Source organism: Elephas maximus, chromosome Y (assembly GCF_024166365.1).
Source record: "Elephas maximus indicus isolate mEleMax1 chromosome Y, mEleMax1 primary haplotype, whole genome shotgun sequence".
In the NCBI taxonomy this organism is placed as follows: Eukaryota; Metazoa; Chordata; class Mammalia; order Proboscidea; family Elephantidae; genus Elephas; species Elephas maximus.
The window spans coordinates 5184638-5208715 of record NC_064847.1 but is presented as its reverse complement, the minus strand read 5'-3'; the positions used below and the strand labels follow the sequence as shown (position 1 = coordinate 5208715).

General features: G+C 48.0%; 1 protein-coding gene across 2 annotated transcripts; it reads right to left on the bottom strand.

Annotated features, from left to right (window-relative positions):
* Positions 1 to 794: 794 nt before the first annotated feature.
* Positions 795 to 22577, bottom strand: LOC126069876 (40S ribosomal protein S4-like). Of its 2 annotated transcripts, none has more exons than XM_049873525.1 (7): positions 22260 to 22577; positions 21576 to 21653; positions 19132 to 19312; positions 18231 to 18328; positions 8252 to 8423; positions 2243 to 2400; positions 795 to 953 (listed from the first exon to the last, which is right to left on the bottom strand). In XM_049873525.1, the coding sequence occupies exons 1-7, from the start codon at positions 22395 to 22397 to the stop codon at positions 852 to 854; spliced, it is 927 nt and encodes a 308-aa protein (XP_049729482.1). In that variant the 5' UTR covers positions 22398 to 22577; the 3' UTR covers positions 795 to 851. The 2 variants fall into 2 exon arrangements, with proteins under 2 accessions (XP_049729482.1, XP_049729483.1); XM_049873526.1 differs by lacking the exon at positions 22260 to 22577 and adding an exon at positions 21754 to 22212.
* Between the last annotated feature and the right edge of the window lie 1501 nt (positions 22578 to 24078).

Sequence of the window (24078 nt, the reverse complement as noted above, 5' to 3'; positions counted from 1 at the left end):
CTGTCATGTTCCCTGTCAGGGCAGTCACTGGTGGTAGCAAGGCACCATCTACTTCTTCTGGTTTTAGGCTGATGGAGTCTCTCTCTTGGGCTAGTATTTTCCTTGGTGTTCTTCATTCTCCCTTGCTCCAGGTTGGCTGGGACCAATTGATACATCTTAGATGGCTGCTCATTAGGTTTTAAGACCACAGACGCCACGTACCAAAGTGGGATGGAGAACATTTTCTTAATAAACTTTGTCATGTCAATTGACCTAGGTGTTCCCTGAAACCATGGTCCCCAGACCACTGCCCCTGCTACTGCATCCCTTGAAATGTTTGGTTGTATTCAGGAAACTGCTTAGCTTTTGGTTTGGTCCAGCTGTCTGTGCTGACTTTGCGTTGCCCTCCCCTTCACGGCAGATAATTCTTGTCTACTATCTAGTTAGTGAATATCCCCCTTGACTTCCCTCCGCACCCTCGTAACCATCAAAGAAAGTTTTCTTCTGTGTTTATACCTTTTCTTGAGTTCTTAACAACAGTGGTCTCAGACAATATTTGTCCTTTTGCGACTGATTAATTTCATTCAGCATAATGCACATTAAAATTTCCTCAGCCGGCCACAAATGTCACCTGCTTTTGCACTCAGTCCTGCAATGTTATTGCCCTGGCTCTATCCCCGCTGGGGGTGGGCCTACGTGTGTGCAAGAAGAGGAGGAGGAAAAGGAGAGGGCTCATTTCCTGGACAGTCAAAAGAAGTACAGGTGGCATCCCAGGTCCCATAAACCCCACAATTATCCACAAGAAAGAAATGGCATCAGGAAATCGGAAGTCCTTTATTTATTTGAACAGAGAAAAGCTACCCTACTGTAATTTAGCCACTGCTCTGTTTAGCTGTCAGCCTTTTGTCTCTCTCTTCCGCGATGGTAAGTCGAATGCCCTTTCCCCTGGGCAGAGAAATCCAAGGTTTACTACCCTGCAACAGAGAAAGGAATAAAATGAAGAAGGCCGAGAGGGAGCCAAACCAAACCAGCAAAAGCAAGACAAACCAAAAATACCTCTCCTTGTTTAAGTAACACACAGCTCATGGAACGCCAGCAAACAAGCATTTTCTTTACACGTATGTTGTCTGTCAAAGTTATCTGCCTCTCACAGCCTCACCCCTAAGAGACGAATCAACAGGCAGGAATTCCTCACTCTGCCAGACTGGTGACTAACGCTGGTCTTCCAGCTCCCATTCTGTGTGAAGGAACCAGCCAACAAGTGTTTTCTGAGCACCTTCTTTATGAGAGACACTGAAGGTGTGACAACATTCAAGGCCACCAACTTCAGGAACTTACAAATTACAAGTGAAGAAAGCGGGCTCCCTGTCATCAGCTTCACCGGGCTTTCACTCACTTGTTCACTCGCCCCCCACCGCCCCGATCCTGAACCTTCAACTGAAGATGTAAACTGAGGTCAAGAAGAGAGAAATGGTCTGCTCATAAGAGTTGGCAAGCGGCAGAGCCAAGCAGCAGCTGTCATGCTATCTCCCTCACACCTCGGTAAAACGATGTCCCATGTTGTTCCAGTGAAAGGTGCCGCTCCCAAGCTTTTGCTTTTACCCCTCACCCCAGACTCAAATCACATACCAGGGCTGTTAACACTTCAGAGGAGGGAGAGATTGCTCAGACTGAGCTACGGGGGACAGCTCCCACTGCTGAGTGCCAGGACCAGAGTTTCAGTTCTAGGCCACACTTAGGGTAACTAACTCTCACAGAAAAGGCCTCAAAAGGCATTAAAGCAAGTTCATTTTGAGGGGGGAAGGAAACTGACAAGCAGTGCGTTTTGCAAATGTCCTCAACCTGCGTTACCACCAACAGTCTCTGCATCAAGTCTCTAAGGCTCAGTGGTAGAAAAATCCCATCGACTCCATTTTCACTCAGGAGATACGAGGGAGGATTTGGGCCCCTATCCTATGGCTCAGCTCAAGCCAGCACACATTAAGTGGTGTGGCCACTGGACGTTGCAAGGCTGAGTTTAACTTTGCTGCATGGTACTGCTGGCTCCTCACACAGACCACTGAGACTGTGCACCACAAGAAGCTGACAAGATTCTAGGTCTAACTTTCCTTCTGGTCTGTGGCTCTAGAGAGGCACCTTACTGTATGTACCCTGCACATTTGAACCTGCGGAAGGAAAAAAACACAACACAACACAAAAGCACTGTCTTTCTACTTTTACGGTGGTTATTGTTAGAAAGGAGTGAAGAGATTATAGGTCTTACTTTGCCAATGACAAAAATGTTGGAAAGCCTAGTGGCAAAGCTGTTGCCATTGACATCCTTCACGTGCACGACATCAAAAGAACCAGGATGTCTTTCTCTGTTGGTGATCACACCGACACGGCCAAGATTGGCTCCACCGATCACCATACATACATTGCCTAGAGAAGAAAGAAGCCAAAACTGAGGTGGGTCATTTAAAAACAAGACGGGAGGTATGTCCTTATAACAAGTTAAGAGAGAGGAGTTAAGCAGCAAAATAAAATTAGACGGTGGGGCAACATTCCAAAACATCTCAATTTCACGGACGCAACAGACTACAGCTTTCAAGGACTCTTGTAAGCCAAGGTCACTTATGAATTAGACAGCAACCAACATTTTAAAGGAAGCCCCTCTAGACGTTTGAAGCTACAAACCTTCCCTGCATTCTCTGTCCAACAGCAACTCTTTGAAGAGTGAATAAATAATCATTTTGAAGCGGACTAGGGGTGAAGTGGGGGGGAAGGGGAAGGAAGGGTAGGAGGCAAAAGGGGGAAGAAAGAGAATTCCCATCAAGAGACTGAAATGCCCTTAACTGGGCTGCTGGTTGATACAACCTTACATACACTGGTTTCCCATCTTCTAGGTATAATGACTACGTAGGAAGCCAAAGAATCACCCCACAAACACGGAGAACGTTGCTGTCAGTTGCCGTCGAGCTGGCTCTGACTCATGGTGATGTCAGGTATAACAGCACAAAACGTTGCCCGGTCCTCACGGAGGCCACTGTCGTGCCAACGGTGTAATCCGTCTCACAGAGGGTTTCCCTTGTCTTCCAGAGAAAACACGACCTCTGACTTGACCAAACATGATGTTGTTTTCAAGCAACTCATCTTTCCTAATGACGTGTCCAAAGTAAGTCTCTCCATCCTCCCCTCTGAGGGGTGTTCTGGTTGCGTTTCTTCTAAGAACGAGTTATTCATTCTTCTGGCACTCCACGGTATTTTCAATATTCTTTTCTTAAAATTTATTTTCATATTGTTGTTGAGAATACACACAACAAAACATACACCAATCCAGCAGTTTCTACATGTACAATTCAGTGACAGTGATCACATCCTTCAAGTTGTGCAAACATTCTCACCCTCCTTCTCTTGCATTGTTCCTCCCCCATTAACACAAACTCACTGCCCTGTAAGATTTCCTTTCTAATCTTAACGAGTTGCTGTTGTCAATTTGATCCCACGTAGACAGTTCTTTAAACAGCATAGTACTCGAGGCAGACATTTTTTACTAGGTAAGCTAAAATCCTGTTTGGTTTTAAGAAGACTTTAGGGGATATTTTTGGTTCAAGGTTTAAGGGTTACCTCAGGGCAACAGTTTCAGGGGTTCATCCAACCTCCATGGCTCCAGGAAGTCTGGAGTCCATGAGAATTTGAAATTCTCTTCTGCAATTTCCCCTTCTTGATCAGGATTCTTCTACAGATTCTTTGATTAAAATGTTCAGTAACGGTGGTCGGGCACCAGCCAGAGACACATTCAACATTCTTCCGCAACATTGCAACCCAAACATGTTAATTCTTCTGTCTTCCTTTTTCATCATCCAGCTTTGCGTTCTGTGAGGTGATACAATAACATAGCACGAGTGTACTACATAGGACACAGACCACCTTGTCCAGGAGACATTAAGGTTTTATGGACCACACAAGAAAACACGTTTAAGAGAAGCACGTTGTCAAAAAAGATACAGCCACGAGCATGCTTTCGTTAAGCAAAGAGATTAACACCAACATCGCAAAAAGAAAACACACACACCAACCAACCAACCAACACCAACAACCTAAGAGATGCCACAGTAAGTAGAAATTAAGAAATTATAACCCATGGACCAAGGAGGGAGGAGAGAAAGAGAGGAAGAGAGAGAGAGAGAAAGAGTGTATTGAGCAGAACCCAGGTCAGTGTTTTACTCCACCTTCTCCAAAGCCTGACGCGATGATGGGACGGGAAACTCAATCTGAAGGCTTTACAAAAACAAGGCTTTCAAACAGGGGAGAGCGACAGTCTTGAAGATACAACAACAGGGAGCCTGACAGTGCTGAGAAGCAATTACTCAGAATTCACCACGAAAACACAGGAGATGAAAAACAGAGACGTGTGGGTTAAGGGTCAGACTAAAGTAAGAAGGTCTAACACTGGTCTGATCCGAGTCGCAAAGAGAGAAAAGACTGGAAGGCGGGGACAGAGAGACAGAGACACGTAATAACATCTGAAAACATAACTTCCACCATCCGGATGCAAGACGATCTTCCAATTCCAAGAAGGGTAGGTAAAAGGAAGGGGTCGTGACGACATTCTCAAGTCCTTGGAGTAAAAAAGAAGCTGAATAACGTTGTGCTTTGATAATTTCAAGAGGTATGCTGTAGTTAGAGGGGAAACAGAAGTTTCCCCTTTTGAGCAAAAGGGGAGGGAGTGCTGGGGTGTCCAAAAGGAGCTATATGTTATTAAATTACATGTTAAGGGAAAAAGCGTCACTAGAAATAAAGAGTCACTTCAGAGTTTTAGAAGGGTACATTTTCAGGGAGATACTGCATTTTAAACGTGTATGCTCTAATAATGGCCCATTTAAGGGCAAAAACCATCAAATGTAATATCAAAATGGCATTCCTTGGGGGAGAATTTCACACACACTGGAACTGACAGAAGAGGCAGACAGAACAAATCGACAGTAAGAATACAAAAGAGTCCAGCAAAACAATACAACTGAAGAAACTGGTCACACACAGAACATTGGCCCAGCGTTTCTAGATTCTGTATTTAATTAAATAACATTTAAATGTCTTCACCAAAAAAGTCTCTACCTTGCCAATGGTCCAGTGGGACAAGCATGAGTCACTACCCTGTGGAAGCTAGAAGAGGAACAGGCTGAAGGGTAACTAAGGGTCTGTGCGGGAGGATTTATGTGTCTGTGTGCAGCTATGGACGTGTTCTTTTACGCCCCCTCATGGGTGCGGGCCTGCCCATTTCAGCTCAGCTCTGAAAAAAAACAGAATAAGAAATCTGGTTGATGAAAACACTGCTGGCCATGCAACCAGGGGGCCACAAAAGCTTCCCGGTATCACAAAGCTGATTACTGGGAAACAAAATTCAGAAAATTTGGCCTGGACGCGAGCGTGGCAGCTCAGGATTTTAAGAGTTCACCTTCTCAGATCATATACACCTTCATATTACATTTTATTGGCTTCTGAGCCAATTTCATCAGGCAAGTATTCTAAAGGTAAAATTGAAGAAAACAAGTAAAGGAACAAAACTACACACTGCATGCAAAGAGAAACAGGTCTACTCACGGACCTTACCTAGAGAGGCCTTGATCTTTGCCCTCTGATCCCTAAGCCCTTCCTGCCTGATTAAGAGTGTCCTTGTTTACTGGAACAAACCAGACAGTCTCACCACGTGATTTACGGTGGAGGCTCTGGCCTGTGTGGCATCACCTGCGGAAGGGCTGGAGGCTAAAGGCCAGCCATGCGGGGTGGTCAACCGTATCTATGCTGACTGAACTCCAGTGAACACTCTGGACACCAAGGCTTTAATACTGGCAATGCTTGGTGCCTGTGTACTGTCACACATTGTCACCGAGAGATGTTAGCACTGTCCACAACGCCACTGGGAGAGGACAACTGAAAGCTCAGGCTTGGAACTCTCCTGGACACCACCCTATGTGCCTCTTTCCCTGGTTGACTTAATACCTATTCTTTCACTGTAATAAACCATACCAGGAGTTCTATGAGTCTTTCTAAAGAATCGTCAAACCTGAGGGTGCTCGTGGGGGCCACCCCCAACTCTGAAACTGGTAACATACCAGCTTAATAATACCAGGGATGTAATTCAAGAAATTCAAGAAAGTTTAATCTTTACTCAGTGGGTCTCTTTTTACTACGGAATACTGGCTTTGTAATTCTGAGGTTATTTTAGGATTAAAAACCAAAACAAAAGACCAAACCCATCACTGTCAAGTCGATTCCGACTTGTGGCGACCCCAATGTGTTTCAGAGTCGAAACGTGCCCCGCAGGGTTTTCCACAGCTGTGATCTTACAGAAGTAGATTGTCAGGCCTTTCTTTTTTCTGTAGCACTGCTGGATGGATTCAAACTGCCAACCTTCTGGTTACCAGCTGTGCGCAAATGGTTTGCATCACCCAGGGAAAAGTAAATGGTAAATTAATAAATAACAACCTTTTCAATGTAAGAGAAAAAGATACCTACCCCTCCCTCCCCCCATTTAAGTCTGTCAACGTTTAATTTTAATTGGAAGAAGCAAGTGTGAGCTCAATTTAAACAAATTATTTCCAATGGCATGCAAAACTTGAGAGAATGGTTATGGACCCACCACCACCAAGTCTGCTCCTTTTTTGACCAGAGTGCTTCACACATGGTACTGTGCACAGCCACTGGGAGGCACATGGTGCCTAGTTATCTTTTGCCATCATACTGAAATCAGCAACAGGTTTAGGTGTCAGAAGCATGACCCCATCCAGTTCAATATCTCCTCTCAATGTCCTCTCTTAATGGGAAGATATTTAAATGTTGACAGCTATGAATCTTGTCTAAAGTTCCCAGGTCACGAGGAACACCAAGAACACAGGTGGTACAAAGTCCTTCTCATGAAACAATCGGACCAACCCAGCAATGTGGCATTCAGTCTATCAACCAGCCTCAATAAAAATGAACAAAGAAAGCAATGCCACGGAAGATCCCACAACAAACAGAAAGGGAACTCTTAAAAGAGATATCCAGAGACATTACACCAAACTGCAGCATGTGAAAGAACGTGCCTAGTGGCGGCGCCGTGGTTAAGCTCCTGTCTGCTATCCGAAAGGCTGGTTGGGGCATGTGCAATCTGCATTCGTCAAGATTACAGACTTGGAAACCCTGTGGGGCAGGTCTACCCCGTCCTATAGGGGTGCTATGACACAGAATCGGCTCGACGGCAACAGGTTTAGTTCTTTGGTTTCCAGCACACTGAGAACTCTGGCTGATTGCTGGATCAGGGGAGCAGACCAAGACACATACACCCCACAGGACCAAGAGAGACAGAAATGGCAATAAACAAAGTTAACAGTGGTTGAATGGAGGCAGAAAATAAATTGCCACTGCTTGCTGCCACAGTCCTATTCTTTCAGCTTTTCCGTATTCGGGGAAATCTCTGTTAGAATAAGTCAGAGTGAGTATTTTACTCCCTTGGCACACTACCAGCAAACATTGTGTGTGAACCCCTGTCACGGAAGTCTGAGGGGTGAGAGGAGGACAAACGAATCCACAGACAAACCTTTTAATCACACTCCGGGCACCACGTTCCCCCCTCTGATGACAAACTGCAGAAACAAGACGCTCATATTAGCTCATGGTTCACTCAAAGAGACCGGGCTGATACCATGCTGCCCGAAGGGAGATCACACCACTAGCCAGTGCCGAGAACCCTGTAAACCCAAGAGACCATCTGGCAACTGCCTGTCTTATTGTCGTTGTTGGCTGCCATCAAGGTGGCCCCTGACTCCTGATGACTCAGTGCACAACGGAATCGGACTGTCGTCAATCGTAGGGTTATCACTGGCTGGTCGCCACGGCTTTCTCCCGTCTGTCTCAGTCTAGAAGCTCTGCTGGAACCTGTTCAGCATCTCAGCAATATAAAGTCTCCACTAACGGACACATGGTGGCTGTGCACGAGATGCACTGGCTGGCAACTGAACCTGAGTCTCTGGTGTGGAAGGCAAGAATTCCACCACGGAATCAGTACCACCTCCACCTCCTACTTCCCTCTTGTCTTATCAGAGAGCGCCAGATGTGTGGACTGGGATGAGAATGGGACTCAATGAGGACAACTCGGCCTGAAGCAATAGGTATTCCTCTCTCTCATTTTCACATTTCAGTTCTCTCTAATGAAGAGGAAGGAGCAGATAAAATAGAAGCAAGCAACAGTAAGAAGAGTGGGGGCAGAGGAGGAGAGGAACACCCTGCTCCCCGAGGCCAAAAAACTTACCAGTGTCGAATTTGATGAAGTCGGTTATTTTCCCAGTTCCTAAATCAATCACCACTGTGTCATTCGCCTTGATGAGAGGGTCTGGGTAACGGATGGTTCGAGCATCGTGAGTCACCAGGTGTGGGATCCCCTTTGTACCCACAAGTATCTTCCTCACTTTGCACAGCTTGTACTGTTAACACACAGCACAGATAACCAAGTTAAAACGTAAAAAGGAAGCCAGCCTCAGATATGACGACAAGGGCAGCAAAAGACAAAGCAGAAAAATGGAACCTCGTAACACTAACTACTACTGTATAACAAAGAACTTTACCAAAAAAGTGAAAAGACAACCTACAGACCGGGAGGAAACTTTCAGGAATCATCTTCCATTGAGGGTCCGCGATCCAACATATGCAAGAGACTCCTACAACTCAACAGCAGCAACAAAAACATACTAAGGGATCCAATCAAAAAACTGCACAGAGGATTGGAACGGATATTTCAGGGACAAGGCTATTCAAAAGGTCAATAAGCACATGAAAAGATGCCCTATGCCCTTAGAGAGGTGCAAATCAAAATGACAAGGAGATACCACCTCAGCCCTATTAAAACGGTAATAATGGAAAACCACAGGTTTTGGTGAGGTGGAGGGACAACAGGAACACTCATCCACTGCTGGTGGGAATGGAAAATGGAAAACGGTTTGGTGCTTCCTCAGAAAGTCGGGACTACAGACCTACCATATGACCCAGCAATCCGAATCCTAAGTTCATACCCGTAAGTAAAGGCAGTAACACAAATCTGTACACCAGTGTTCACTGCGGCACTTTTCACGATACCCCAAAATTGGAAACTACCCAAATGTCCATCAACAGATGAACGGATAAACAAAACATACATACAACGGACTATCACTCAGTCCTAAAGAGAAATGAATTCCTGATGCATGCTACAACACGGAATAACCCTGAAAACACCATACGGAGTGAAGTAAGTCTGTCGTGAAAGGGCAAATATGGTATGATCTCGATTATGTGAAATAAGCAAATATACAGAAACCAGAGATTATCAGTGGTTACCAGGGGTGGGAGGCGGGGGAAAGGAGGAGTGTTTGCTTAGTGGGCAGTGACTTTATGTCAATGGTGGCAGAATGACTTGGAATGAAGAATGTCATCAATGTCAACGAATCGTACATATAGAAGTTGCTGGGATGCATTATGTTTTGTTATGACTGTAATAAAATTAAACAAAACAAAAACGAGGCTAGCGAAAAGGTTCACCTAACCAGTACTTACTATACCACCTATGTGGAGCATTTCCTCAGTCAGGGAGGTTGCCCTTTAGGAACAAAGGATGTTAAACCAGTCTCACAGCTGGTTAATCCAACCACCATACTCAACCAGTGATTTAGACTTACGGAAACTTGGCCAAGAAGGAATATTTGTTTCACAATCTTTTGGTAACTGCTGGATGGATATTCAGGTGAACCAACCCTTAGGCCCTCTGTCAGGGGTTTAAAGCTTGTTGCTTGGTCCATGTAGGTGGCAGCCACAGATGGATCTGCCTATCATTTGCTTCTCAGATGCATATCATTTCTGGTCTGTAGCTCTTCTCTCATAACTCTGGGAAGCTGGCTCCAAAGAACCCCAGGCAGCACACTTGAACTCTACCACTGCTAAGACCGTGATGCGTTTACGGCCAGGTTAGGTAAAACAGCTGCCTATGCCCAGCTTTCCATCTACAATCCTCTTTCTCTTCCAAGTCAAGTGCCATATCCCATTTATCTACTTCCTGTTCCTCCTAGTTAACATGTAACAAACTCCAGCCAAGCTGAAATAACATCTACCTACAAGAGCTGTTCAAAGTGCTGCACACCGAGCGCTATTTACCCATTCCATACTGTGCACCAGCAGAGATTTTTAGGAGCTTTGAATGGCACACTATGCCAACTTGAACAAACGAAATCCATTTGTGTTTAAAAGTACCCACCCTCTGTAACTCAGCTTCCTCACCAAGCGTCATCACCAAGTGGCAAAGTGGGTTTTCCTTTCAGCTTTGCTGAGAGAAAAAGCTTAGAAGCAATCTAAAAGTTACTGGAAACGCTGTACTCCTTAAACTGAGTTTAAACTCTGGAGACTTTTGGTTTCAGGTGAATCCAAAAGCAACAAGAGCAAAAGGACAGGGAGCCGGATAACTGGAAAACCTTCTAAAGGTGCACACTAAATGGGTTCCAAGATCTACTCATTCATTCATTTATAAATAACCAGCTTCCACATACCGACCCCCCTGCCCCGCCCTTTTTCTTTGGGCTCTGCAGACTGAGTGGAGTTTGCCAGCTAGCTTCTAGCCCTGCTTCTGATCTGCACAGCAGGTGGGGAAGACTAACGCAAAGTAAACAAAGTACGCAGAGCTTGGGCTCTTCTCTGGCAACGCAGGTAAGGCCTCCGAGGTACGTGATCTTGAGTCATCTATGAAATGGGAACAATTACATCGCATTCCTACACCTAACAGCTGACGAGGGGACAGAATGACACAAACAAACCTAAAGGACCTGGCAAAGCAGCCAGTCAACACCAACTAATATTTCCGCGGCTACCCTGCAAGGCGCTACGCAGAAACAAGCCCCTGTAACAGAACCCAACAACCCAGAAGGCAAGAATGACCACCTGAGTGCTGCACAGGTGAACTCAGATCAATTAAGGCTGCACAGGTGCTGGGGCAAACCGGGGATTCTCAGTCTGGTGTATCTGAGCCCCTTCACCTATGTTAAGGCTTGGCTCCTAGGTCATGAACTGGATGAGGATTCTCCAGGTAAGAGGAGCAGGGCTGCAAGAGAGCACTGCCCGCCCCCGCCCCTCCAAAAACAAAGCCCTTGGTTGATGCACACATCCAGCCATTCTCTTTTTCAGTGAGTGTTCTGTTCTCCCTCCCGCCCCCAAGATCTCATCCACTACCAGCCACCTTCAAAATACAAAGTCATGATTATTTCTGACTTTCCTGGGTACCGAGTTCAGCACAGAAATGAAAGGTGCCTAAGTCCCTGGTCAAGGCTACCTACTAGACCAGGCAAGTGAAGAGCTTAAGGAGAACAGAGGTCCTGTGCAAACGTAACTGGTCGTTCAGTGGCAGAATCCTCGCCTCCCACAAGGGAGAGCCAGGTTTGAGTCCAGCCAGTGTACCTCAGGCGCCATCACTACCCGCCTGTCGGTGGAGGCTCACACGCTGCTGTGATGCTGAACAGGTTTCTAAGGAGCTTCCAGGCTAAGACAGACTAGGAAGAAAGGCCTGTGGATCACAATGGTCGTCACGGGTTGAGTTGTGTCCCCCCCAGATAGCTGTCAATTTAGCTGGGGCATGATTCTCAGTACTGTGTGACTGTCCACCTTTTTACGTGATTTTCCTGTATGCCGTAAATCCTATCAGTGTGATGTAATAAAATGCATTTAGTGGCCGTTATATCGATGGGATCTACAAGATTAGATAATGTTTTAAGCCCATCTCTTTCAGATATGAGAGAAGCGAGCAGAGACAGGGGGCTCTCATAGCACCGAGAAAGCAGTACTGGGAGCAGAGTCCGTCCTTTGGACCTGAGGTTCCTGCGCTGACATGCTCTCAGACCAAGGGAAAGACTGATGACGAGGACCTTCCTCCAGAGCCGACAGAGGCAGAAAGGCTTCCCCTGGTGCCAGTGCCCTGAATTCGGACTTCTAGCCTACTAGACCGTCAGAGAATAAACTTCTTTTTGTTAAAACCATCCACTTGTGGTACTTCTGTTAGAGCAGCACAAGATGACTAAGACAACAGTCCAATCTGCAACCAATCACAGGAATGGAGCAGGACCGGGCAGCGTTTCCTTGTGTTGTGCACGGGTGGTCGCCACGCGCCAGGGGCTGACTCCAAAGCAGCTAATAACCAGGAACGCAAATATAAAGAATGAAGGAACGCCCAGACACTCTGCAAGCTTGCCAAGAAAACACTTCAGCGAGAAGCACACAAGGGAAAGTTAGAGTAAGTGCTTTTCTTTCAAAAGGAAATCCCTACCGTTCTTTTGCCCTGCCCACCAGCACATACTCGCCTCCAAATCAACAACTTCAGGAGTGCCCCTGGGTCCAGACTTTTCCTAGGTGGTAAAGGGCAAAACATCAGAAGCATGCATCTGTGCATCTGCCTGCACAAAGCCACAAGGGAGCAGAACGCTTGTTCTACAGGCTGCCACGGTGAGGCATGGAAGAGAAGTCCTTTGAGACTTCGGGGGCCTGTGAGATGAGTCTAGATGGGACGCGGAGAGGGTGTGGGATGGGAGCAGGAAGGGAGTAGAGCAGACAGAAGATAAACACAGGATTACAGGAACGGTCTTGCCTCCCGGCAGAAGTTGCCGAGCAGAGGGTGTGTGTACGTGTAACGATGGTGTTGAGGGTGCTGTCATTAAGGTAACAAATGACACTTGGGGACATTTCTTTAAACCAGATTTGCAAATCCTAGCAAGGGAAGAAAGACCCAATACGCAGCCAATTTCACTACACAGGGGTTGCAACAAAATATCCCAGGTGTGGTGCCATGGAAGATAAGATACTGAAGCCTGCTGAGGTAGAGGAGAACACAGACACATTCGCGTGTTGATGATGAGTGATCCAAGGTCATCAAAGCCCACCCTTCTCTTTGCACCCTACCCAGAAATGAACAACTACCAAAATACAGCCTATAAGCCACCAGAGCAGAGAGCCAAGTCTAGAGGAGACTTAGGGCCACAGAGCCACAGAGCTGCTGAGAAATACACGGGCATGGACAAAGAAACTGTTTTCCACACTCCAGGTGGCTCAGGGACCACGCCACTGGGAACACGGGACCACTTGGCCTAGACTCAGCAAGCAGCTGGTCCAGACTGGAAAACAATCTGTCCACCTCCCTCTTCCACACCCACAGAGAAGAGCAGCTTACGCCTTACTTTTTAGGCAATGTTATCCAACTGCCAACAAACCTCTGGCTATGTAAAATTAAAATGGCAGCCACCACCTCCTCATGTGCACCTAGCCTTTCTTCTCTTTCTCTTCCTTTTTCCATTCCCTATCGACCACAGTCCCTACAGGGGTGCTTCCATACATCCACCACTTACTGACGCAGCACTGTTTAGAAAAACGAAGTGCTGCTAGTGGGTACTCTGAATCCCTTGAGTTCTCCTAAATGCTAAATTTAAGAAATCCAATTTTCCTGGGTGGCCAGAAGGGAGAACTCTGAAATCCCAGGCTCTAGGTCTAAAACGCCTCTTTTAATACTTGCCGTTCAGTCGATTCTGACTTGGGGTACCCCACGTGTACCAAGTGGAACTGCGATCCACAGGGTTTTCACGGCTGTGATTTTTCAAACACAGATCGCCAACACCTTTCTTCCGATGTGCCTCTGGGTGGGTTTGAATCGCCAGCCTGTCAGCTGGTACACCAGTGCTTAACCGTCTGCAACACCCAGCGACTCCTAAAAGGGCTCCACACCAAGTGATTACTGAGATCCCTCTTACGATCACTGCCCTGTTCCGAGCAGAATCTGGCCCTCTCTACCTCTGCCCCTCCAGCTTCCTGATGCAGTGTCTTTTGCCCACTGAATGCATTCTATCACCCAGCCATCTTGCACATCTCTAGGGTGTGAGGTCTTCTTAATCCTACTCTGGTTAGGTCTAAAAAGCCTACGGTCTAAGCTAATCCAGCACTCTTTCCACCACCAGCTCATCGGCTCCGAAATGTGCCAGGCTAGATGGGACCAGGGAGCCCTGCTGGTGCACTGGTTAAGAGCACAGCTGCTAACAGAAAGTCAGCAGTTCGAACCCACCAGCCACTCTTTGGAAACCCTATGGGGCAGTTCTACTCTGTCCTGTAGGGTCACTATATGAGTCAGAATAGACTTGATGGCAACGGGTTTTTGGTTTAGACTGGCCCAAAGAGCCTGATGGCACATGGGGTAAGCGCTTGGCTGCTCACTGAAAGGTCGATGGTTCAAACCCAGCAGCGGCCCCATGGGAGAAAAGACCTGGTGGTCTGCTCCCGTAAATATCACAGCCTTGGAAACCCTAGGGGGGCACTTCTACTCTGTCCTACAGAGTTGCTGTGAGTCAGAATCAACACACCAACGGTGACAATAGGCACAGGTGTCCCTGGTTGGCACAAACAGTTGAGCCCTGGAGTACCAGACGAAAGGCTGGCAGTCCAAACCCAGCCAGAAGCATCTCAGAGACAAGGCCTGGGGATCTGATTCCGCAAGGTCACAGCCTTGAAAACCCTCCGGAGCGGTTCTACTCTGCCCACGTGGAGTCACCACGAGCCAGAATCCACTCAATGCAATTTGCAACAGACAGGCCCAACCAGACTCTGCTGCCTGGTACACCTCCACTCTTTCCAGTAAGCCATCTTCAAAACGTGCTCTCTCAGCTGAGCTGAGAACAATGGTAACAGAGTCTTATTAACTAACAGGTATTGCTGAGGGTCAGGAGAGGGGAGACAGCAACCAATCACGCAAACAAACAAAACCCTTGTTCAGTCTTGCCCTGTTGGGGCAGGCCTGAAGAGTCACCTCTGCGCAAGAGTGAACTGCCTCTTGCCCACTCTGCAAGTGTGGGTAATCCTGCACCCTCTGCAAATCCTCTCAGCAGCCAACCATTTCCGAAATAATACCCTCTCTGTTTCTCCAACGCAGCACCAACCTTGAAGCCTTGGGCAAAGGGTCATTTGCTTTTTAACTGCCTAAGTCACTATCATTCACTATACATGAAACCCCCTGTGGAAAAGGTACCGCCCCCTCTCTGAAGTTGCCTCCCTCCATCCTGTGAGAAGGCCTGCTCTGGAACCACGAGCCCACGTCCCACAACACATCTTGGTCCTTGAAACATCCATGGATGTTTGGCTGTGAAACAGAGAAGACACTCAGGAACTACCCCTCAAATCACTGCAACACTGTTACCCTCCTAGGTACTGACAATAGTCCTGGATCTAACCTGTGGCGGGAACCGATGGAGCTGGGCTGCAACGCTTTGAAGGCCAAGCCCAAGGCAGGCAAAACTTTTAACCGGGTACCTTTATTTCGAAGTTTAGAAATTTGGCTCCTGCAAAAGCCAACCTCATGCCTCATACTAACCTCTTACGACTTTACTTCCCCACTAAACCCTACCGCGCAGAATTGAGACCTCAACAGCTCAGAATTGAGATGTTGGATTACGAAAGCACCAACTTGCCGGGGACCTACTGCTGCATTAAGTGCAAGGCCGGCTTTCCCACTGGGGGCAATCTGCCAGGTAGCTAAACCTCCTACTGCGTGGGTAACCTCGACATCTACAGAAAACCAAGTCTTCTTTGGGTTGGCCCTCGTTTTTAGAATGGGATCCCCTGTCCCTCCCTTTCTCCGTCTCCCCTCCCTCTGCACACACGCCCAGTGACTCTAGAACCCTCTTGGTCACCAACTACATCACTACCAAAGGCACAGCAACCAGTTAACAGATCGGTCCCAGCTCAATCCTGAGTTCTTAGAACGCAGCAGCTCAGTCTCTGCATTTGGGGGCGAGGTTCCAGACCAGGGATTAGGGCTTGGATTAGGTCCCACAGCTGGGCAGGATTCAGGTCATGAATGATCAAAGGTATAATGGATGAAAAGAAAACTACGTGAGCCGGAGGAGAACCCCAAACTTACCTGCTTATAAAGTGTCTGGGACAAACAGAGAGGAGTGGGGGCGGAGCACCCTGGTCTAGGCATAAGCTAGGCACGCTTAAGCGAAAGTCCTAGACAGTTGAGAAGCTTCCAGGACCTGCTCCATTTCTCATCAATCACAGGAATACCAAATTTAGAGAAAAAGAGACCTTGCCCTTGCTCTCCAGTATCATCCTGCTAACAGAAAGCCTCAACTCTTCTGGCTGTCAGCTCAGAAATCCTGACAGCGATCATGGGTGACTTGTGATCATGTCACCACCGGGATCCAACACGCCTGCCACAATCCACAAGGCCTGTGGCTTTTTATCCACCTCAGTCACTATCCCCGCCAACCCCCCGCCACTGCCCAAGTTCAGGTCCCCAACCTCTCTGTCCCATCCCGCTGCCTACGGCCTCTTCAACGGGTCACTCAGTCACCCTTTCTTCCTGTCCCCTTAATATGATCCAAATTCGCACCACCACAATGATCCTCCTAACACGTAAATCCAGCAAGGTAACATCTAAAGCCTTTCCTAACGCCTGTGGAACTTAAGGGAGACAGATAAGTGAGTGAGGATATCAAAAAGTATCAAACCAGGAACAGGGCTAGGCAACCAAGCCCTGACCAGCGTCCCTTCATTACCACTCTTGAACACCTGGCCAATGGGGGACATGCCCCAAATACCACCCACTCTAGTCACCCCCCCCTTTTTTTTCTTGGAGGGGGAGAAATGCCACCTTTCCTACATTGAATCTTCCACTGTTTACGAGCAGTCATCCACAAACCATTTAGTTACATGCTCTTTGTAATTCCCTTGCATTCTTTAGTCAGCGTTTCGTACTTCTCAGCACACAGAAGTTGCACTGCCCAGACCCCACTGTTCATAAACCCTATGCAATACGGAATCTCCATCTCTCCGTACGCCCCCGTCACCAATCACAAACTATCCAATGTCAACGAGGATTCTGTATGAAAAGGCTCCCTGCTACGCCCCTGCCCCCCTTAAGGCCTCCAAATTCTCCATGCGCTACAGTCCCTGTGCCCTTTAACCCCTGGCTCAAGCCAAGCTGGGTGGGTTAATGCAGTCACAGGGAATGCTCCCCAGCCCTCTGCCCAAAGTAGCAGCCCATGAACCTTGAAACAAGGTCAACCAACAACTCCCCAAATCTCTCAGCTATGGCACAGGCTTCAGTCTCAAATTCACGGTGGCCATTTGGCCCTTCTGCTGCTACAGTATTCTGCCAGTAATAACAAACTTTTAAACGGTGGTTGGCCGACGAGCAGGGCCAGTGGGTAAACGCAACATTCCGTGTATGTCCTTCTCCACATCTCTCCTTGAGAAATTCACAGGGACTACCAATCTGCTATGCCTCTGAAAACAGGATCCATTGGCCTGGACAACTGAAGACTGCACAGGATTCGAGGTCCTACCACTGGAGCCACCCACAAATTCAGAATGGATCTTGTGTCAAGTGCTGCTGCTCCCCTCTACCCCAACAACCACACAACAAACAATCAAGTGATTATCCAGCTGCAAAAATACTGTAAACTCCCATAGGGATACCAGTATTTCCCTCCCCACGCCCAGAAAAAGGGGGTGCAAGGGGACTTTGAGCAAGGCACACAAGTAAAATAAACAAATTCTCACTGAATATATTAAAATTCGCCCACAGATCTTATTTAGATGGCATCTGGTCAGCAAAGGTGATGGGGGTATGCATGAAATAAAAAGGGGTATGTTACCCCAAGACCCTAAGTTCAGGGAAAAGAGGCATGATGACTCAGGGGTGATCCTGGTTCCCCTACAGGTGTTTTCTACATGGGAGGGAGGGAGGGAGGAAAGGAGCTTCCTATGTGAAATAAAACTCCCTTTCCCTTTCCTCAAGAGGCACCAACTCAGGTGTTAAGTTTACCTGATCCTTTAAAAACCCAGCAGTAAAGGATATTATCACCAGTTACAGAAAAAACAAAGGCTCAGGAAAGGCTACATAGTTTTTCTAAGGTTCCATGATTAATAAACAGGCCCTCATGATTCCAAGACCACAGACCTTTGCCATAGAGAAATATCCTGTCCCTTGGAGAACAAGTTACTGAACTAGCACTCTGGCCCTAAAAAGCCCTATGTAAAAATTCACTATCTTACACCAGTTTTGGAGACCACGCCCCTGGATCAACCAACCTGACCAACAAGGGGAACAAGGAAATCTGACCCTGGAGCACAGAGACAGTAAGCAGCCTTAGAATCTGGCCTGAACTCCCTCTGGCAACCTTAATCATAGACTCCAGTCTGGAAAATGACCAAGTCCACTTAATTTGACACACAGGACTTACCTTTGCCTCTTCAGCTGTGATACGGTGAACGGCAAAACGACCCTTGGTGTCATAGACCAGGCGGAAATGCTCACCTGTCTTCTCAATGCTGATGACATCTGTTCACCAACAGGTATAACGGGTATGATTAGTGTAAAGACCCTTCTGCCTAAGCAGCAGGGCTCAGTGTGACAAGCTGAATGCAAGAAGGGTTTTACTAGCTGGGAGTCCCCAGTACTGGAGCTTTTGAAAGAAAACAGCCGAACTCTGCACCTGACCCAGTAAATGTTGCAAGAGGAAGTGGCTGTTATTCATGGTCGCTCCACCACTTCTCATATTCGTGTACAACGGCCGTTTGAGACCATGCTCTGGGTTAACACACTTCCAGAGCCTGAGGAGGAAGCGGAGGGAGCACACAGGCACCAAGAAACCAAAAGAAGGGGCAACGTGAGCGTTACATATAGTGCTTGCATATAACAAGGTGGCAAGGCTCGTCAGGCTTCACACAGTGCCCTGGCTTCTTTACTCCCTCTCTACCCAGAGTCCTGACTCTAGTTTGGGGTTTTGAGAAGAACAGAGCCGGACCTGTAAATACATAAAGAACGCCCTTCTGGCTGACTGGCTGGATTCTGGATGGTCCTACTACTGAAACTGTCAACACGTAAGGAAAGGGTGGACGAAACAGTCAGAATTCCTCAGTATCCTTCTCCACCTCCCACCTCAGCCCATTCTTCCCAGAGGGGCGTGAACTTTCTCTTCCTCCTCCACCAGCCACCATCCCCACCCCAAGCCAAAGCTGATTAAGTCAACACCACACAAACCAGGGGGAGAAAACACAGCTATAATCCTGATCGCGTAACCCCGCCTGCCTTATTTTCCCTCAACCTGTCTCTTCTCCAACATAAAGAGCCCCTCTCCTTACCCATGAATCCAGCTGGGTATGTGATGTCAGTTCGAATCTTGCCGTCGATTCTGATGAAGCGCTGCATACATATTTTCTTTACCTCATCTCCAGTCAACGCATACTTGAGTCTATTCCTGAGGAAGATTATGAGGGGGAGACACTCCCTCAGCTTGTGGGGACCTGTCGATGGACGAGGCGCCTGCAAAAGAAAACAGGGGCAGCCAGCTCCTTGATCACTGGAGATCCACCCCTTCCCCCAGATTCGGCAGGAGACGAGACACGGTTCAGCTTGAACTTAACTTGTTGGGCAGAAGAGGAATACAAGAGGGCAATTAACCAATCAATATGGAGGGGTCTGTTTTGTTTGGAGGGTCCAGAGCCCTCAGCCATGTCAATACTAGGCTTTGTGCCACCCACACATCCCCCCCGCCCCCCGGCCTCCCATCCTCAGGGTCCTGGCAGAAGCCAGCCTCACTGCCCACCTCTCCGTTTTATCATGCCTCAAGCACCGCGGCCGCCTCCCCAGCCCTTTCAAGGTTTCCTTGAACGTACCACCGCATCCCACGCATCTCGGTCATGGCATGCTACACCCACAGCCCTCAGTAAAATATTCCGGTACTCCCTCGTCACTCTGGTCTTCAAAGTTTCCGCACAGGTCCCACCAGCATCCACACAACGTTGCTGGACCACCCCAACCCTCTTCCTGTCTCAACTGCTTGCCACAGGGTATGGCCACTTCGTGCTGCAACTAATCCCACACTCTCACAACCTCTGTGCTATACTGTCCTTTCACAACTGCCTTCCACTCTGTATGAAAACCCTCAGCTACTCAAGGCCTGGGCGTGTACTCCTGCGAACTTTCAAATCTCAGGCACGGGTGCCGGAGACAGGCGTTTCACTCGTGAGAAACAAAGAAAAAAAGAGTTGTTGTCAAGTCGACCCCGACTCAAGGCGCCCCCATGCGCGTTAGAACTGTGCTCCACAGGGTTATCAATGAGTGATCTTTTTGAGGCGGATCGCCAGGCTTTTCTTCCTAGTCTGTCTTAGTCTGGAAGCTCCGCTAAAACATACTCAGCACCATAGCCACACGGAAGCCTCCACTGACAGACTGGGTGGTGCCTGCATGAGGTGCACTGGCCGGGAATCGAACCCCAGTCTTCCACAGGGAAGGTGAGAATTGTATCACTGAGGCACCACTGCCTCATCGCACAGCCTTTACTAGAAGTTCAGTCAGTAACCCGGGCCGAGCACAAACAGCAGCATTTCAACTGTTAAGTACGCATAGTTAATTATTTATGGTAGCCTGTACTGTTACTGGAAACCCTGGTGGCCTGATGGTTGAGTGCTACCTATGGCTGCTAACCAGACGGTCAGCAGCTCAAACCCACCAGGCGCTCCCTGGAAACTCTACGGGGCAGTTCTACTCGGCCCCACAGAGTCTGTACGAGTCGGAATCGACTCGGCAGCAGTGGGTTTGGGTTTTTTTTGGTACCGTTACTAAAACTCTTTTTCTTAAGAGGTGGAACCTCCCTTTGGCTCTGGACCTGCCAGAAGACAGGTACCAAATCCACTGGAAAAGGAGGGACCTCAGAGGGCAACGGAGAGCACCAGACAGCCTTCTGAGCATCCACCAGGCTTGCTTTTATCACCAGAACCCCACGACAAGGCATGCTCGCCTTCTTTTGTGGGTCTTCTTAGGACTGCAGCTCTTCGAGTGCAAACATTAAGAATCTAAGTGGGAGAGTCATTCAAGATGGGCTGCGTAATACGACTTGCAAGTAATATCTTCCCCCATCCTAGCAGCTGGACAGATCCTTTTGGAAATGACTCCCTAAACACCTGCAGTGGCTCACTCTGTTCCTTCCTTGGGATCCTGGTTCAAAAGTTGACTTCTGAAGAGAGGTCTTTGCATTGCACCCTCTTTAAAGCTGCAATCATCCAATTCCCACTCCTGATTCCGCTCCCACTGCTCAAACGTTTCCCCCAATAGCTTTTACCATTTCTGGACCTACTATAAGCTTCCCTCTCCTCCCAGCAGGAATGTAAGATTCGACAAGAGAGGGATCCCTCTGGGTTTTCGGGAACCATTCTGTATTGTGACACATCCCCGAGGGCCTAAGGCAGTACCTGTCACATGGCAGGCTCCCAATAAGTAGCTACAAAACGAAATAACACTGTGTGTGGTTCTCAGCGAAATTATGCCTCAGACAGCAGTGCTGAGTGCAGAGGACACTTGAGAACCACACCCACCGTTTCTGGACAGGACATCAGAACTTAAGGGGCCTGTTGAAAGAAAGTTTTTACAAGTTCTGAGTTCAGGCGTTGGAAACGAAAAGGCCCAAAAGAACGCAGTAAACACCGCCCAAGGGAAACAGCAACCGTAGGAGGTAGCTAGCGGGCATTTATGACCAGTGGCTTAAGAAAAAATACTGGAACAGCAGCAACGAAAAAATCATACTCACGAAAACACCCGTTAGCTTGTCGAGCATCCAATGCTTAGGCGCTGTAACCCGCTTCAAGTGTTTCTTGGGGCCCCGAGCCTGGAAAACACACCAACTCTTCGACACAAATTCTACTCCGCTGAGATTAAAACGCATTCTAAGCGACAACCGGTAAGAGCGGCTAATGGGTAATACCCACCTGATTTCGGGGAAAAGAATCGTTCAACCAACTTCTCTCCCCGTTCTGAGAAAGTACTACCTCCTGCCAGGCCCAGCACAACGGAGCCTCCGGCGAACTCACAAACCTTTAGAAACCTCGTGGGACCCCTGAGCGTCCGCCGAGACAGCGTCCTCACTGCCCTCCTAGCAAATCTAAGGCCTCGAGAGCGTCGAAATCAACTAATCCCAGTACCAGGCGGTACTGGGAAGCGTGGACAAGGACAGAGTCAAGTCTCAAGCACCACCGGCCCAGGCGCTAAGCGCCAACCGCAAGCTTGAGAGAAACAAAGCGCGCCAGCTCCCAGCCCGGAGCCACTTCTTTCCGACCTCGGCTCCTGGTCCGGATCGGGCTTCTTGGAGTTGCACAAGAAGCATTCCCTCCCCCTGGCATGGACGCCCGAAAACAGAAAGAGCGGAAAAGGTGGAGCACCGCTTCTTCGGAGGATAGAGACAGATAACCCGGGAGCCGGAAAACAAGCGTCTTACCATGGCGAAACGCTGCGAAGGAGAGGAAGCTCTCCCCTTCCGGTGCAACGTGCTCTGGGGTCCTGAGCCGCAGAACCCGAAGAGCGAGAAGTTGAGTTCCGCACTTTGCCCAGCGCCGCCGGGTCCCTTCCGACTCATAGGCAGTGAAAAGTCCCTTGGTCTTGCTCTCTGGCGGCTGAAAAGCACCGAACTGAAATTACTCTTATATCGGCTTTCGCATACTAATTCACCTGTGGCACTTAAAACGGCGCGTGGCTTTTGGTCCTTCCTCCTGTCTCTTGAGCTCGGTGACCTAGTTCGGGCCCCGAAATATTTAATAAAGGTCAAAAAGGAGCAGGATATGACCTTTATTACTGAATCGACTGAACGAAATAATCTATATGATCCGCTGTAACTCTGACATGTTGTGATTGCGAAATGACGGCTTAGTTTAAAACTAAATGATTCGTTTGTCCGGAATTAGGTGGTGGTGACGGTGGCGTAACCTTGAGAACACAACTGAAAACCACGGAAAGGAACGCTGTAAGAGGGTGAGTTTTATGGTATGTGAATTGTAGCTCAATTTTTAAAAACCATTTGTTGTCCTGGGTTGGATAGTGAGTGTAAGGCGGTGAATTTTATGGTAGGTGAGTTTATCTCCAAAAAAAAAAAAAAAAAAAATCGTTCGTCGTATTCCCACCTCGGAAACTCTACAGCTTCGTCCTCGCGGATTTTGTAGTTTTTCTCTCTGGCTTCTAAGTCCACGCCAGGAACCCAGCCAACCCCGAGGCCACCCCCCCCCCCCCGCCCCACCCCACCCCACCCCGCCCCGCCCCGCCCCGCCCCGCCCCGCCCCGCCCCGCCCCACCCCACCCCACCCCACCACCCCCTTTTTTTTTTTTTTTGCTATTTCTCCGGCCCCTTTGCTGATTCAGCTCCAGCGCTGAAAGAACTCTCTGAGGGCTACTGACCTTGATAGGATTGGTCACCTCCCTAACGCCCCAGCGGCTTGCACACACGCTCAGTTTTCTACCCTTTTCCTGATGACTTTCCTTTCTTCTTGCTCCTCCACAAGAAAATGCAATCTCCCTCCCCCTACAAATCGAACAGTACAAAATATTGCATTGTTTTCTGAACTGAAACGTTCTTTCTTGACTGGATCATTTGCAGAGCTCGTGTTAGTCAAAGACATACATAGATATGGGGAAATCTGAAAAGTTGGAAAGCGAATTTATGAGGTCCCTGAGGAGAGTGAGTTTAAGAAGACATTTGCCCGGGGAGTGATCACTGACGGAGAACCAATTGACATGTTTCAACAAACGGAAGCAGCGCTGGAAGTGCTCACTTGTCTCTGACAAGAAATATGGAAGACAGCTACCTGGCCAACTGCCCAGAAGAGATTCGATAGTTATGCCTATTCCCGAGACAGGTGACCCAACCGAATACGAAATTATCAAACCGTATCATTAATATCATGCGCAAGCAAAATTTTGCCGAAGAGCATTGAAAAACAGCTGCAGCAGTATAGTGACAGGGAACTGCCAGAAGTTCAGGCTAGATTCAGAAAAGGATGTGGAAGTAGGGTTATCATTGCTGATGTCAGAAGGATCCTAACAGAAAGCGGAGAATGCCAGAAGGATGTTTACCTGTGTTTTATTGATGATGCAAACACATTCGACTGTGTGGATCATAACAAATTATGGATAACATCATGAAGAATGGGAATTCCAGAACACTTAATTATGCTCATGAGGAACCTGTACGTAGATCAACAGGCAGCTGTATGGACAGACCATGGGGATACGGAGTGGTTTAAAATCAGGGAAAGTGTGTGTCAGGG

Bases quoted from the DNA above. Each gene is read 5' to 3' on its own strand.
- LOC126069876 (XM_049873525.1), bottom strand. From the start codon at position 22,397: ATGAGTCGGAAGGGACCCGGCGGCGCTGGGCAAAGTGCGGAACTCAAC. The intron at 21,654-22,259 runs GTAAGACGCTTG...TGTGTTTTCCAG, and splicing joins CTTCGCAGCGTTTCGCCATG to GCTCGGGGCCCCAAGAAACA. The intron at 2,401-8,251 runs GTAAGTTTTTTG...TTTCTTCTCTAG, and splicing joins CTTCATCAAATTCGACACTG to GCAATGTATGTATGGTGATC.